This window comes from Diplodia seriata (assembly GCF_021436955.1).
Source record: "Diplodia seriata strain FDS-637 chromosome Unknown scaffold_3, whole genome shotgun sequence".
Classification (NCBI taxonomy): Eukaryota; Fungi; Ascomycota; class Dothideomycetes; order Botryosphaeriales; family Botryosphaeriaceae; genus Diplodia; species Diplodia seriata.
Window position 1 is genome coordinate 1,474,048 of NW_027117310.1, and position 16,245 is coordinate 1,490,292.

General features: G+C 54.2%; 2 protein-coding genes across 2 annotated transcripts; one reads left to right on the plus strand and one right to left on the minus strand.

The window, feature by feature from the left end:
* Positions 1-5,540: 5,540 nt before the first annotated feature.
* On the minus strand, positions 5,541-7,868 carry SLS55_003165 (uncharacterized protein; the record flags this gene model as incomplete). Its single annotated transcript, XM_066774645.1, has 1 exon — positions 5,541-7,868. The coding sequence occupies one exon, from the start codon at positions 7,866-7,868 to the stop codon at positions 5,541-5,543; it is 2,328 nt and encodes a 775-aa protein (XP_066634764.1).
* Positions 7,869-8,495: 627 nt separating this feature from the next.
* SLS55_003166 (uncharacterized protein) lies at positions 8,496-13,507 on the plus strand (the record flags this gene model as incomplete). The annotated part of the gene is made up of 9 exons (XM_066774646.1): positions 8,496-8,858; positions 8,911-9,157; positions 9,253-10,299; positions 10,358-11,202; positions 11,256-11,804; positions 11,851-12,847; positions 12,897-13,148; positions 13,209-13,322; positions 13,374-13,507. 9 exons carry the CDS (start codon positions 8,496-8,498, stop codon positions 13,505-13,507), a joined length of 4,548 nt encoding a protein of 1,515 aa, XP_066634765.1.
* Between the last annotated feature and the right edge of the window lie 2,738 nt (positions 13,508-16,245).

Sequence of the window (16,245 nt, forward strand, 5' to 3'; positions counted from 1 at the left end):
TAGAGTCACCCAAACCCTCTCCGCCCCGGGCGCAGCGCCGCCCCCGTGCCCCCGTCCTCCCCCCAGCACTAAGGAAACACGCAATAATAGTTGGCACGCTTGTTGGAAGAGGCTGGTGGGAAAAAGGACGACGAGAGGCTACGATACTTTTCCCCGCGACCCTGTTTTATTAACCTCCGATGGCGCAATTTTGGCGTGGATCGGGGGTTGTGGCAGAGAGCGAGAGAGCGCGGGGGCTGTCAGTCGGCCTTTGACAGAAGAAACACCACCACCGTGTACTTGCAAAAATCCAACCACACACAACGCGTCCTCTGTCCAGCCCAACCGAACCGGGCAAGGGGATGGGCATGGTGGCAGTGTGTAGTCCACAATTATTTTTCTATCTCGGGCCACGAATAGCACAAGACCATGTCATCGGTCTTCTTTTTCTTCCATGGTTCCTTTGCGTTTCGCCTTGCAGCACGACAAGGAAGACAACACCAAGGGAAAAGGAGAGTTACCCCGATACCAGCGTCGTGCCATTTCCCCGTTTCTCCCCATTACCCCGGCGCTACTTTGGTGTGTCATGGAGCGCTAAAAAGCCTTTGCTACGGTGTGTAATGGTCATGGTGGCGGCCGGCTCGCTCCTTTTCCACCACCCCATCACCATCATCGTCGTCACATGCCGCTAAGAGGGCGAAGATAAATCCCCGGTCGATTGTACCCAGTGATTTGGGCACGCGGCCGCCACGCCCGGGGCTCGGTTCGGAAGATGGCGGCGGCCGGCCGGTCGGATGGACGGGGTAAACAGATGGTGGTGGTGGCTTGCTGCAAGATAACGAAGGTTTAGGGTCGTTCCTGCGCCAGTAGCGGGGAGCGCTGGCACAGCTGGCGCTCTTTCACATGCTCGTATCCTCGTGACAATCGTCATGGTCATCATTAATGATGACTGATGGTCATGAAGAGCTTCTAGTCAGTGAGCAAATGCCGAATGCATATTCCCGCTGGCTATTCTTCGGTGGAGGATGCGGAAATGGCCCATGGGGTTTGTGTTTCGTTGGGTGGCCGTGTGTGGGACAATGCGGCGGGCGCTTTTCACATGCTCCTTCCATTCGCTCCTGCTACCAACCACCTTGCCCCGCAGTCAATTTCCACAGCACAGAAAATTTTCGCTGGCTGCCACTCTTTCGGTGGTGAGAAGAGGGGCCGCCTGAAGAAAGGTTGCTGGCAATTTCAAAAAATTTTCTCCTCGCCCTTTTTTTCTGTTGGCGACTCCACTCTCCAGATGTCGAACGGTAGCTGGTGTGCCTGCCCCACAAGTAGTGAAAACGACGGCGTGCTTCCCGAACGTGTTCGCGCGCGCGCACGCACGACAAAAAAGCACAAGGCAAGCAGAAAGGCTGACCGCACGTTAGGGCGCCCAGCGTTCTCGGGAGGATTCGTCGGGTCCCAAACTGTTTAGCACAGAGCAAGCAGAGCGCGACGCGCCAGAAGCGCCAACGCCAGCCTTACGCAGCGGGCACCAACACTACTGATTCACAGGCTGCGAGCTGGCATGGGCTCTGCCGCTCGGCGCACGTCAGGGCGTTCGTGGTTGGGGTGCGCGCAGCTCGTGCGATGCAAAGACGTCAATAGCAGCAATTAAGGCACCCCGATGGTTCCTGCCTGCCCCTTCAGGCACGACATTCTCCTCTTCTCCCATCATCAGGCAAGCAGAGGCTGCATAGGCCAGGTTGGGTGTCGTCATTGCACGGAAGACTGGGGGCGGTGGAGGGAATGCGCAGAGAAGAGGTTGGGTGATGGGCAGATGTGGGTATTGCGACGTGGAGAATCTCTCCAGGAGACGGTGTTGGAAGCAGGGTGCGCGCAACCTGCTTTCTCGCTGTCTTTCTCTTTCGCTTTGCGCCTGATCCTTTTTCTCTATCTTATCTCCGCCCATCGGACGACCATGGTAAGTTCCGATCCGTTGGCGTGCAAAACGTGAGAGGATTTTTTTTTCTCGCTTCTTGAAGACTGAGGGGCGTCTTTCTCGGGCTTCGCTCGCATGCGCAGGCAATGCCGGTAGGTACCGGGGCCATGCGGAAAATCCGAAGCTGGGCCACTCCCTCCTTCCCCATTATCTTTCGCGCGTAAACGGATCGAGGGTTGCGAAGCGAGGAGCAGCAGCGTTTGCGATCCTCGCGATCCTCGGCGCCAACGAAACCGCCATCGTTGCAACGTGGGAATGCTCAGCAAGCAAGCAACAAGTAAGCGAGGAGAGGCGTCGCAACGATGCAATGCGGGGCGGTATGACGCCGCCAATGATGTCTTCTCGCGCAGCTGTTGTATGGGGAGGATGAGCCAGGGAATGTCATCATCATCGACCAACGAACGAACTTTCGGTGACGGGATTTGCAAGATGCTGCGGGCTAGCCGAAGCACACAACGTCAGTCATCAACCAGCCCGGCAGGTCCAGTCGTCGCGGATGTGCGGATGCGGCTGTCGACCAGGAGGATGTGAGGACCAGCGGCCGATCGGAGGCTGTCGTCAGCAACCGGTCCGTTCTCCATCCGTCCATCTCCCTTTCCCCCTATTGTATCATCGTACATGCGGCTGCGTCTGGAGGTGACTGTGGGGAGCTTTCCCCCGGCTCTCTTCCTTGGGGGGTATGACGACGGTCCACGTCGATCTCAGGCGATCAACACGCGGAAGCCTGGCCTCAATGCCGCGAAGCAAGCAACAGACAGAGCAAGACAGCGGAAAATCGGCAGAGTCATGAGCGTTGTCGACGGAGAGCGCTCCGGTCCGGGGGGATGCAAAGCAGCTGGGCAGGGAGCGAGAGTGCGACGCTCCTCGACCGCCAGCGCCATGGACGCTCCCAGCCCGCCAGATGGTGACATATGCTGGAAGGTTGATGAATGGATGCTGACGTTCGTGCTGCCCGTTCATGACTCAACAGCCGGCGAGGCTGGGTAAATGGCAGTGGATGGGACGGCGATTGGCTTGGCCAATGGCTGTTTCAGCGCGCGCAGTGTGACGACACTTTCCTGCCTCAGCAAAGCGTGTACCTATCCAGTAAGCAGCGCCTACGGCTACCTTTGGTCGTGTTTCAATATCGCGGCTGGAACGGCTCGGTCACCGGTCAGCGCACATGTACGGAAAAGGAGGGGACGAGGACAAGATGCATATGAAGCAACAGTGACGGGACAATAGCGTAAACTCATGTGTGAAACTGACGCGATATCGACAGCATGCATGGTTTAGTGTGACATGTGCTGGCTGGAGTGTGGAGTCAAGGGAGGAGGAATGCGGGGACCCCACACTCTGGCCCGAATAGTAAGGCAGTCGCCCTACTTTCCTTGCTTCCCCACGCCCACCCCCCATTTGCTTACCCCGTATCATGCACGGTGGAAGGCCTTCCCGCAGTGCTTATCTTCTTTCTTGATCCCGCGGTACGTGGCTTGCAGCCGATGCGGGGGCAAGATTGCAACACCAGGCAGAGCTGGGCGAAAGGCGGGCTGCGAGTCGCCGGTTCGGGCCAAGCTGTGCTGAAGTCGTGCTGAGCTCATGGGTGACCGGTCAATGCAAGCCGCCGAGTAAGCAACCTGGAAATGACTCCGACCTGCTCCCAAGGCATGTGATAGCAAGGCCATGCCTTACGAATTCAATGCCGCGCTACGGAGAGCTTTCCTATCTCTCCTCTGGCATGTATCGATCGGCATCGAGGCCTCGATGAGACTGAGCTAGATAGGTCGCCGGCGCTGCTAGCTTGCTCTACGGGCAGTGAGATGGAGGTGTCGTCCGGCTAATGAGCCAAAGGCTGATAGTGTGCGCCCCTCCGGCGGCACCCGATGCGCAGCAGTCGCAATAACCTAAATTCCGCCGTCATCTTCTTTCCGGCGGAAGTGACAAGCTCTGTGCCTTGGAACCCGGCTATGCCTTCGGTTACTGTGGTTACACAGGCATAGCCGTCCGCATCCGCGGCCGCGCGTATGCACCGTCAGTTCCAGGGACACAAGCATGCAGCCGGCTAATCATAGAAAACAATGAGTAACAGCGGATGGGGTCGAGACTCTGAGTAGCAGGTAATTCTGACACTGCATATTCAGGCCTTTGCTTATCGTCCCGACTGCCTTGCTGACCATTTGCGGCATGTGGAAGTAAAAAGAACGTGTGGGAAGGAAAAAGAAAGTTGGTCCAGAATCACACCATGATCTCTCCACCACCTCCACAAAGTCCCAGAGAGCGGGAAAAAAAGAAAAACAATACCCCGATCGCGTCTGACAGGACTTCCTCTCCGACCCGCCCAGCCGTTCTCCATCTCCGATATCAGCAACACTCGCCTCTCTTGCCAGAGATGACCTGGTCGTACATATCCAACACTACTACCACGAACCCACATGCTCCCTTCCTCTCCCACATTTCGCCTCCCCCCTCATTGACCGGTCAACCTCAAAGTCACCCCACACCAACCTGCCCCTCCACTCCCCCAATACTACTATTGGCACTAGCGGCCGCATACTGCAATGCTGTGTCACCCCCCATCCACCATGCCATCCCATCCATCTGACCCCCCAGGGTTTATGCAACGAGGGTAAGCGTTTGGTAGCGGTATCATGCATACCAGAGGTTACACGCGCGCAAGCAACGCCCCCCGGCCTTGCTCCGCCCGGGTCAGGCGGGCCGTTCGCTCGCTCCCTGTGTACCGATGACTCCCATGCCTACCGGTGAGCAAAGGAAGGCTGCTGCCTGCGGAGGAAAAAAGGTGTTCGTGGTGGGGTATCTCTTTTTTTCTACCCCTCTCTTGGCGCGTGCGGTGTGGAGAAAAGTGGTGGTGTGCGATATGCATTGCAGATCTGCCGCACCACCAACGACACACCGCTCTCATGCTTCCCGCGTCGAAGGGTTCGGAGAGGTCTTTTTTTTTTCTTTTTTTGTGGGGGAACGATGGGGAAGGTGAGGCGGGGCAGAAAACAACAGGAATGTAGGTGATCTGTCATCTTTTTTTTGCTTCTTTTCCCCTTCTTGTCCTGTTGGACCCTTATCTCGATTTCTGGCAGATTATTGTGGTTCTGCGTTCTGCATGCGGGGCGGGTGTTGTGTGCGTGGGGAATCTGCGTTTCTGCTGCCCTTACGGTGTCGGTGTCGTCTCTGTGCTTGGTTGACCGGTTTCGTATAAAATATTCAGTGACTGGGGCAAGGCGCATGAGGAGCGGCTCTGGGAAATGGTGGGCTTTATTGCCCGTCACTTCGATTTTCCCCCCTTTACCTCTATTACTGAGAAGTCGGACCTGTACTATGTCACAGACGTTTACTCTTATTCACTGCTTGGATTATTTCGCTGTTCGTTCAACGATATCTAAATTGGGAACATGTGAAGGACTGGCGCGTATCCAGAAAGAAGAATCAGTATTACTTTTAAGTGCGAAGTGAGCTCTATACAGCGCAACTTGTGCGACAGTGCAAAGCCCCCCGAACACAACGGTCGTGAAGACGGCACTTCCTCGACTCGAGGACTGTACATCTCAATAGTCTTCGACAGTATTATCAATTAAATGTTCGTCCGAGCAGATGCCGGACATCAGATCCCGCCCCGCAACCCCGGCGGCCACGCAAACGTGACATCCATCTCCGCCTCCCGGCCGAAGAAGCACAATCCGTTCATCCAGCGATTGGTGCGCAGCACCGGAATGCCATTGGCGCGCTCCTCGTCCACCTCGACTTCCAGCGAGACGTACTTGTCGATCTGGCTCTCCTCGATGTTCCGGTCGTCGTCCTCGGATCTCCCGCTCCACGCCGTGAAGGCGAAAGCGGGCAGTGACGGGCTCGAGACGGTCTCCTGCGTCGGCGCCGGCGTTGCTGGAGACTTGGAGCAGCTTTCCCGCGCGCAGGAATCACCTCTCCTGGAGCTCTTGGCGCTGGTGACGGAACCGTCTCGTTCCTGAACCTCGCGTCCGCCAATGAAGATGGCTGTGTGAGGTTCCGCTGCTTGCTCGTCATCGTCACCCTGCCCATCATCCCACAAGCGGCCAAGGAATAGCGTGCGGCCTTTGGTGATGGCACGTCTCAGGTTTTGCGCCGTCATGCGCAGGTAAGTTTCCGCAGGTTCGGGCCTCTCACTGATGCCACTCCCCTTCTCTTCGACATCGCTGAAGTATCCGTTGGATTCCAGCAGTTCTGCTAGCCTCTTGTGTCCTAGGTGTTGCAGCTCAACGCCGAGGACTTGCAAAGAATCCGGTCCGCGGAACTTGGGGTCGTTTGTGGAGATCTGCCGGTCCAGTTTCCATAGCCAACCGCTCGTCGTGACCCCGTTCTCCGACACCTGTACGTCGACAAAGCGGCATGATTTCAAAAAGGTGAGCTGTCCATTCTGCAAAGGCGGCGAGAAGCTGTCCAGCGATATGGCCTTCAGGTACTCGAAGATGTTCATGGACTCCAGTTCGGCCGGCGTCGCCTGAACATTACCTTTGAAGATTTCGCCATTGAGCAGCCAAAGCGCCAGGATGCAAGCCGCGAGGCTGACGTCGGACTTGCTCAGCCTGTTCGTGTCCAGGCGGACGCCGTACTGGCAGCAATTCGACGCAATCGGCAGCAAATCAGCGCGGAACCTGGCATTCCGGTGCGCGATATCCTCCAGGATCCTCGTCGTCATGGTGCGGGAGTAATCCGTCGCGCCGGCCACGTCGCCGCCGCCATCGTGCAAGATGGTGTACGAGTACCTGCCCGCCTTGCGTATGACGGCGCGGCACGCCTCCGCCTCGCCCTCGGCCACGAACGCGCTCTGCAGGTACGCCAGGCAGAAGCGCGTCGCCGCCTTGTGGAACTCGACCGAGCTGACCATCAGCTCGCCCGGCACGTCGCCCGTCCGCCAAAACTCGTACTTCCTCCTCTTCCTCCACCACCGACCGTCCCCGAGCGGGATCAGCAGGCTCATCTTGGGCCCCGCGCAGTAGTCCTCCTGGAACGTCCACGCGCGCTCCCACCACGGGTCGTCCGTGATGCCGCGCAGGAGCCGCAGCGCCCGCCTCGCCGTCGCTGCGTCCACGCTCTCTTTGAACCCCCCTTCTCCTCCTCCTCCCGTGCCACCACCACCGCGCAACAGCTTCCGCATCATCACCCGTCCGAACAGCTCCACATCCCCCTCCGTCCCGAGCGTTGGCGCGAACAGCAGCGCGACCGGATGCGCGCTCAGCCGGTACACCAGGTCCATCGAGTGCAGCGCGCGCTCCTTTTCCGCCAGCGCGGCCGCGCTCGCGTCGTCCTGCGGCACGCACTCGCGGTCCAGCCACAGGCGCGGGCAGCCCAGCGCCGCGGCGCAGCGCCAGGAGCGGGCGAGGACGGCGTCGCGGACGGATGCGGGGGTGGTGGTGCGGGAGGAGGAGGAAAAAGACGATGAAGAGGAGGGAGAGGCGGGGCCGCGGATGCGCCATGCGCCGGGGGTGGCGGCGGGGCTGTCGTGGGTGCCCGGCTGCGTGCTCGCGGTCCATGGGTAGGAGATGGCGATGTAGTCGCCGTCGCGGCCGTTGACGGTGGTGCGGGTGAGGGTTTTGTGGTACGGGGTGAGGTCAGAGGAAGGAGATGTGGCGGAGGAGGAGGATGGGTGCTTGCGCTTCCGCGCGAAGGGGTCCTCGGTTGTGAGGCATTTGAGCTCGGTGATCCAGGCGAGGGATTTGAGGTTGTGGAGGAGGTAGTGGTCTTGGATATTCAGGAGTTGCGAAACGAGGAGGTTTTTGGGGTCGTGTTCTTGGGCGTGTTGGTGGCCGAGGCTGCGGCTGAGGTCCCGGAGCGAGAGGCTGAGGTCTGTGTTCATACGGAGTGAAGGGTTGGAGCGGTGGCCGTATTGTCGAATATCTTGTCCGGAAACGGATGAGTGGAAGGATAGGAAAAGAAGGTCGATTGTCGTCGTCATGCAGGTGTAGCTGCAGAGGCGGGCGCTAAGCCTCTTTGTCAAAGGTGCCCGACGATTTCTTTGGCCCCCACTGACTTTCCGTCGCGAAGAGTCCAGACCAGACCGGCGAAGCCATCAACTCCAAGTCTTTGCTAGGTGCATATCTACTCGCTAATATTTTTGCCTGAATACACTGCCGAAAAGGTCGACGGTCTAATTGAGTGTATACCATTTCCATCTTCTAATTTCCCATGGCCAGTTGAGACAAGGATATACAGAGACGTGGATGTAGGTCTTACAACCACATAAGGAGAGAGTGTGCAAGTCTCATCAGACGGTGCACTCAGAGAACTCTTCCTTTTCAAACTTACGCGCGTATTGTCGCGGAGCCCGGTCCGTACAGAGACTTTACCGACGAATTACATTGTGGGCGATGGCTTGATATTTTTACCTGCAGCTCATGAGCGGGGTTGAGATCATGCACGTAAGAATTTGTGTGGGTCGATGCGAGATAACTGGCCAGCCTTCGCTAGGCTGCAGGCTCACTTCGCCACACATGTTGCTTACTCGCATATATCTCAGCCTCTTCTTCACATATGAAAGCTGACGGGTATCCTACCGTTTTCCGGCCCTTCACTGATTCGCGAAATGAGTGTCGTGTCCAAGTCCAGCAAGAAAACGAGCGAGAAACCTGTGGCCGTCTCAGCCGAACTCTGGATCAAAGCCGAGAAGATATTCTACAAGGAGTATGACAGGTCCGAAGTTAAGACTGGGAGGGTGCAGCTCAGCCTACGACACGCAATCAGAGAGTTAAAGAAGGGGCCGCCGGAGTCATCTGAGAAGAACCATGGTAGAGTCAAGCGGACCGAAAATGGAAAGCGCATTGCGACAATCAACAGACGCAGAATCCTTCAGAAGCTGGAGGTGTTGCTCGAGTTCGGAAACACTGTCATGGCGGGGGCTCCTGACACCGTCGCTTTGGTGTGGATGGGGCTCAGTGCAATCGGAAAAGTAAGTGCGTTCTGAGCAAACGGCCACATCTGGAGCTGAATATCGTGTGCAGATTTTCATTGTAAACAGTAAAGTGTCGGAGATGATCGAGGAGACCACAGAACGGATGGCAGAAGCCATACTTATCTGCGAGGTATACGGCCTGAGATACCTCAAAGGCCGAGTCAAAGATCAATTCGATGGCACGCAGCAGTCTCTGCTGAACAAGATCCCAAAGCTCATGGCTTTGGCATTGAAGTTCTTTCACCTAGCCAACAAACACATGAAAAAGAACGTTGTGGGTAAGAGGATCCTCGAGCGTGTGGACAGGAAAAGTTGCATGTTCTGACCTCGGAGAAAGACCAGATTTTGAGGAGTACCTTTGGGACAGAAGTTGCAGAGCTGAAATCCACAGGCGTCGAAGCAGAAAGCCAGATCCGAGATTTGCAGGACACCGCACGAATTGATTTCGAAGACACTGCATTGAGCCTCCTCCGTGAGGCAAATGGCAGTTCCGCGGAGCTCCCACGCCTCAAGGGCCTCGTCAAAGACGCTTTCGAATCCATATCCAGCCGCTTGGCCGACATGCACGACCTGCAAGCTGCAGCAGAAATAGAGCGGAGCTTCAACGCCAGTTTGAAATGGTTCCAAGACGGCCACAAAATACCCCTGAAGTCACCTGTCGATCGGTACCTCGAGAATATCTCTGAGGAAAAGCGGCATAAAGGATCTTGTAGCTGGATTTTTGACGAGAAGAAGTTCCAAGAGTGGACCAGTCAAAGCTCTGGGGCGCTGTGTCTTACGGGCCAAGGCGGCGTAGGAAAGACAGTTCTGGCATCCACCGTCATAGAGCACTTCGAGCAGCTGTCCAAAAAGCAGACAAAAGCAGGAAAGAAGCAGAACTTCATGTTGCTGTACTTTTTCTGCAAACTTGGGGATCCGCATGCGGCCGCTGCTTCGAATGTCATGCTTCATCTCTGTGCCCAACTCTTCCAGAAGGCGGCGGATGGAGATAGTCAAGAGAAGCTATATAAGCAAAAGGACTGCATCGCGGTCGTCGAGCAAGCCAAGGCTGATTTAGCAGATTCTGAAAGGAAGCTACCGGCTTCCATGAAGATGTCTTCCCTCATGTCGCTTTTCAAGAACCTTGGAAGTGTGTTCGGTCTGCCTTTGGTCGTTGTTCTGGATGCCGTGGATGAATGTACCAACCAGCACTTTCCAGCCTCTTTGAGGGATTTGGCATCTTCCTCGAAAATCAAGGCACGTATCCTGTTTTCCACTCGTTCGAAGCCCTCAAGAATCGAACACATTGAAATCGACCGGACCAAGACCGATTCGTACATCGAGAAGTACGTCCGCGAAAGCATCGACAAGCTCAAAAAACCGTCGGAGTCATGGACGAAGAAAGTCCGAACGGAAGCTACGAAGGACATAGTGTCTTTTGCAGATGGAAACTTCCTATGTAAGTAAAGCAGGAAAGAGTGACTCTAAGAGAACTCATGGCTGATTCGTCCATCAAGATGCAAGCAGTGTGATGGAATATATTCGGAAACCGGAGAAAGACTTCCTGCCTTATGCGAAAATCAAACCAGAGCTGCCCCGTGGCACGAACGGTCTGTACAAACAGAAGATCAGCAGGCTGAATGAGGATCGGCTCACCATCCTTGTCACTATCCTCCGCTGGCTGATCTGCGGTACTGATAGCATGGAGCTGCTCCCGATTGCGGATGAACTTTCGAGCACATATCCATCCGTTATGGATGGGAATATCAACGACAATGATGCCCCGGAAGAGCCGGACCTCGGAAAATTGGCCAACAGCTTGGCTCAAATTGGAAGAGACTTCCTGAAAATCACCGGCACTACCGTCCAACTGGAGCATAACTCCGTTCGTGATTTTGTCCTGTCACGAACTGACAAACGCGTGGCAGATGCCGGAATGGTTGAAGGTCACCTGCGTATGTCGGAATACCTCATGCGCACACTCAACTCACCGCAATTCCGAAAGAGGTTCCTTTCAGATAAAGCTTTGGGCGCATGGAAAAAGCAAGTCAAACGCAAATCAGAAACGCACTTGCGATACGAGCTTGAACATTGGCCAAGACATCTGAGAGATACTGAGATTGCGTTGGGGTCCAGGAAGAACGGCGGATCTTACAAGTCCAGGTGGAACCAGCTTCTTGCAAAAGCTGAAGAATTCATGTCCCAGAAGGATGATTACCAAGTCTGGCTAAAGTTGTCAAGCACCACGCAAGAGGACCATAGCGGTGACTCGGTATTACACACGGCAGCTCGCTACGGACTGAAATCACTTTTCGGGAAACACGCCAGTGAAAGTGACATCAAGGCTCCAAACAAGCACGCGGTATGTATACAGGCGATAGTATCCTATGCTGGCACGTTACTCACTGCACTCAGAACACGCCTTTGCACCTAGTATGTCTCGGCGATGGTGGCTTTCGCGGTTTGGACGAGCTCTTGGCTTCTTCAATCATGGATACAGAAATTGTGAATGCGAAAAACAAGGAAGGTGCCACCCCAATCATCTTGGCGGCCAAGAATACTGGAGAGGACCCGAAATTGATCAAGCAGCTATTGGATCATCACGCAGACCCTACCATCGCCGACAAGTCAGGAGCTACCTGTCTTCACTTCGCCGCTGGATCTCACAAGACCGAAGTTTGCAGAATTTTGCTTGCACACGGGTCCAAAAGCGGAACGAAGAGGGTAGATGCCAATGCAGAAGATTCCAATGGAGAAACACCTCTGCACTGGGCGTGCAAGTTGCCGGATGCTCCGAACGAACTTATCAGACTCCTCTTGAAAAATGGGGCGGCTGTGAATGCACAAGACAAAGAGAGCCAAGCGCCTCTGTATGAAGCTTCAAAGTCTGGCAGCGCTGAGGTGGTCAAGCTTCTTCTGTCAAAAAATGCCGATATCAACGACGATGACGTCAACCGCAATACGGTGAGTCCATTTCTAGAGTCTGTTCGATCACCAACTAACCCGGTAGGCGTTGCATGCGGCTATCACCAACGGGAGCTTGGCCATTGTAAAGACATTAGTCAACCACAACGCTGATGCTCTCGACATGGCCATGAAGCAACATGACGAACAGGCGAACCAAACGGCTACTACTGACATTGACGCCTACAAAGCCCTTGTTGCCTCGGCGGCACAAAAAGTCAACGCCGTGAACATTTTTGCAGAGGACTCTTCCAAAAGGGATGCTGTTACGTGCGCCGCGGCCCGTGAAGAGTTCGAGATCATGGCTTTTCTATTAGAGGTACACGAGCAGCGAGCCTCCAATCTAGACTTCTTACTCCAGCCCGACCGGAAAGGACTTACTGCGTTGCACCACTGCGTCAAGTGGAAGAACTATCCGGCTGTACGGCAATTGCTGGAAATGGGAAGCAGCAAGCGAGAGACAGATCATGACAGAGAACCCAAAAGTACACGCAACAGACTAGCCGAGGCCATGTGCAAGGTGGCCGGACCGAGTGGAGATCAACCGCTGCATACAGCAGCTTGGTTAGGCTACCGCCAAATCGTCAAGGTACTGCTGAAATACGGCGCTCCATTCGATACACACAGGACAAAGAAGAGCATCTACGGCCAAACACCACTCGATGCAGCATTTGGCGGTTGGCAAGAGAAGTCTGATATCACACCAGGGAAGTCGCGCGCTTTCGAGGGGATCATTTCTGAACTCTTAAAGGAACATGGTAGTTCTAAGATCTCGGGAAGCCCACTGAAGCTCAAATGCGCCATCGAGCGTGGATCGAAAGATGTGCTCAAGTTGCTCCAGGAGCGCCAGCTTGAAAAAGACGAATATGGCTGGACATCCGAATTGGTTTCGGCGTATTACAACTTCAATCAAGACGGCAAGCGCAACCTGGAGGAGCTATCCCGCCAAGGGACTCATCCGCCGACCAGATGGAGCAAAAGAAACAAAGTCGAGGGCTTTGATGTATCGAACGATGGCCTGGTTGTCTCTCTCGAGCCACATGGTATGAAAGCCCCTTGTACCAAAGATAAATTTCCAATTATGACTGACAGAAACACCCCTCGGCCTCCAAGGCTCATCCAAGACGTTGAACATGTCTATACGGGCAAACAACCCGGTGCAGCCACGGAAAAAGCACTTCTACTTCGAGGTCAAAATCCTGGAAGACGACAACGACACTTCAGATCCAAGCCACTCCTCCGATACGTCCAAGACGAACACTCCACCCGGCATGGCAGTCGGAATCGGGTTCTGTACTAAGCTCGCTCTCCTGAACAACACGCTGCCAGGGGATAAAAACGCACGTGCGTTCACATGGGGCTGCCGAAGCGACAGTGGCCATACATACACCCCGAGCAATCAAGGAAAGGAGTTCAGTGACGGCTTTGGTCCCGGCGATACCGTCGGGTGTGGCGTCAAGTTCGACCAAGGCTTGGGTCGAGGCATTATCTACTACACTCTCAATGGGAAGCATCTCGGTGAGTCTACCTACTTGTTACATCGCCCGGCGGGACTGATTCAAAATCCAGGAAATGCATTCAAAGAAGTCAAGGGACAGCTCTTTCCGGTCGTTGGTCTTAGAAGCAGCAAGGGCGTCAAGGTGTCAGTTCGTGCCAATTTCGGGAAGGATAGCTTTCGGTATGAGGAGACAAACGGCTCTTAGAGACATTGAAGGTTTTCTACTACCTAACTTCTACCTGTAGTTTCAGTCGCACCTATGTTCACTGCCGGAGCCCCTCGGAATGCTGGACACAAGCGTTGTAGCATTTCTCCTGTCTCTATCTACTTTCTACACGTGCCTTCACCCCCCCCCCCCCCCCCCAAAAAAAAAAAAAAAAAAAAAACCCCTCACTTTTCACCACGTTTATGACCGCATACATATATTCAGAGAGTATCAATGTAGGCTCAATGAATCCCTCTGTAGAATAGGTTCCATTAGTTTAATTAACAAGTTCAAATGACTAAGTTCCCAAAAACATACCCGCTCTAATCTATGCGTATTTATGTACATCTATCCAAATCCAAATCAAGACATCCAGGCTCGCATCTTGTATAAGCATGCGATGATACCCGCATAAAAGAGATGTTTCAGTCTTCTTATGTGGGTAGTTGAACCAAATTTCTGGACGCGTTTTTCTACGTTCAAGACTCGTGTCTACGTGCGGGGGTTGGCTTCTGATACCTACATATATTAGTCTTACTCTTGTTCTATAATGGATTACTTGACTTGCCATGCGACTATAAAATCTGGTGCTTGTACTTGCATGCCTCTCCACCGCAATAAATTTCTCCATCGGGAACCCCCATTTCGGCACCGGTCCTGTCTGAGTTAACTTCCCATTCTTGATACCCCTTCAAATTCACATACATGGTGGACACAGAGGGATGGTTCGTGTCTGACTCCGGTTCTGATATCGAATTGTGGGGAGGCGCCGCAGCCAGAGAAACGCTCTCATATGTGCAATTGCCACACTTTGCAGTGCCACAGCAGGTGCAAGCGTCGTAGAGAGAGGATATGTATGGACCATAGCCACATTGGCAACAGTACCAGGTCCCGTCTCCTCTTGATATATGGAGGTGTGCGACTGAATCCTCCGCGACCGGGAGGTCATCTTGAGCCACTGAGGACAAGGGAGCTTCTGCCATGTTGATTGTGGTGAAAGAGTGCTGGAAAGGTTTGGTAGGATCGTAGGCGAGAGATATGGGGAGAGAAGGATAGCGGCGTGCCTTTTAAATATATCACGGAGCCGCATTCGCGTTATGCCTGGATTTTGACCTCGATCTCATCTGCGCAAGAGAGATCCAGCTTTTGGTTCGTGAGCCCGAAAAAGCCTTGCGTATTGGCGCTCAGATGCGAAGAGAGTGATTACTTGGGTCGGCGGTGTATGCCTAATTGCATCTTGCTCTGCGGCAGTGCAAGCTTGAGGCTCCGCTGAAGGAACTAAGCCTCAATTTATCTCATATATGAGGCTACACTGAATATGTCGTGGCCACTCAACGGTAGCCTTGGAGAGTATCTTGTAGTTGCCAGCGGGTTTGCCACAGCTTTACCGAATCCGACGTTCAAAGTTGTGTTAATTCAAAGCTTTCTATAGGCCTCTACAGCCGCCACGGGTGGGTCAAGACGCATATCTGCCTGCGGCGGTGACATGTTGAGCTATGGCAACAGTAGCCTGGAGCTAAAAAGTGGAGAAATGGGTGGCTGAAGCGTTTCGCAGGTCAGCAAAGATGGGTAAATAGCAATTGGCAGTACTACGCTCTTGCAAAGATTCGCAGTTGCGGGCAGCGTTGTGGTTTTTTTTGGATCGCATTCGCGATCACGGCTGCTTAGGGCTTTTCGCGGAAGCGTGGGTGTAACACAACGCCTATGCTTGCTTACGCTGCATGCAGATGCATATAGCGAATGCGTGATTGTGACGTGTTCACGGTGCACCCTCTCAAGATAATTGGCTGTAAATTCTGCTCGCGGTCGCGAGGTCCGCAATTGCGTGTAAAGGACTGTTTGGAGCAGTCATCTTACTTCCACTGAAGCAGGCGCCAGGGCATAAATAATCCAAAGCGGGCTGTGCTTTGCCACCCATGGTTGAATCTTTCCTCTTTTCCACTAACAGCATCAGCCTTGACGAGAAACTGAGGGCCTCAGCGCCTTCGGACTCAGCCTTGCATTCCGAGTGCCGTTGTTGGCAGGCGCGACCGACAGGGGGTAATTTACACCTTCTTCCGCTCACCGATACGAGACCTCCTCACCTCACCGTCAGCATGTCGAACGATCGCTACGACGATTCCTGTTCGACATTCCCCTACATTTACTCGCCTGAAGAATCCCTCGGACGATTCCGCACCGCGGGTGCGAGGCTTCCGCACACCACCTCTGGATTGTTCGGTCAAGGCCTTGCGAACTCGGGGTCACGCCGCGGTACTTCGAAATATGGTAACAGCACGCTGCCGACCAGGTACCTAAAGCCAGAACAGGGATTCTTTTGCCCATGGATGCTCCGAAACCCTCACTTGCCCCCAAAATCGGACACTTGTTGGACTGAAAGGTTCCGCAACACAGAAAATGTGAGGTGAGTATCCCACGGTGATGCATTGGCTCCAGTCTATCTCTAAATTTGGATCAGAGCTCATCTTGAGCAGGACCACGGCTTGCAAACACGCTTGCTGCAGAAAGGTTTGACTGAGGTACAGCAATTTGAGTCGCTGTGGCACGAGCTGTTCCCAAGTTATCAAGGGGAGATACCATCACCTTGTAAGTGAACCCCTTACAAGTCAGAAGACAAACTTACAGTTTAAACTCTTGATGATACATCAGATGGCTGGAGTCGAGATGATTTTCGCCGGCAGCAGAACCTCATGATCATTGAGATGTATGAGCGGCATATCCAGGCTCGGTTGATGCTA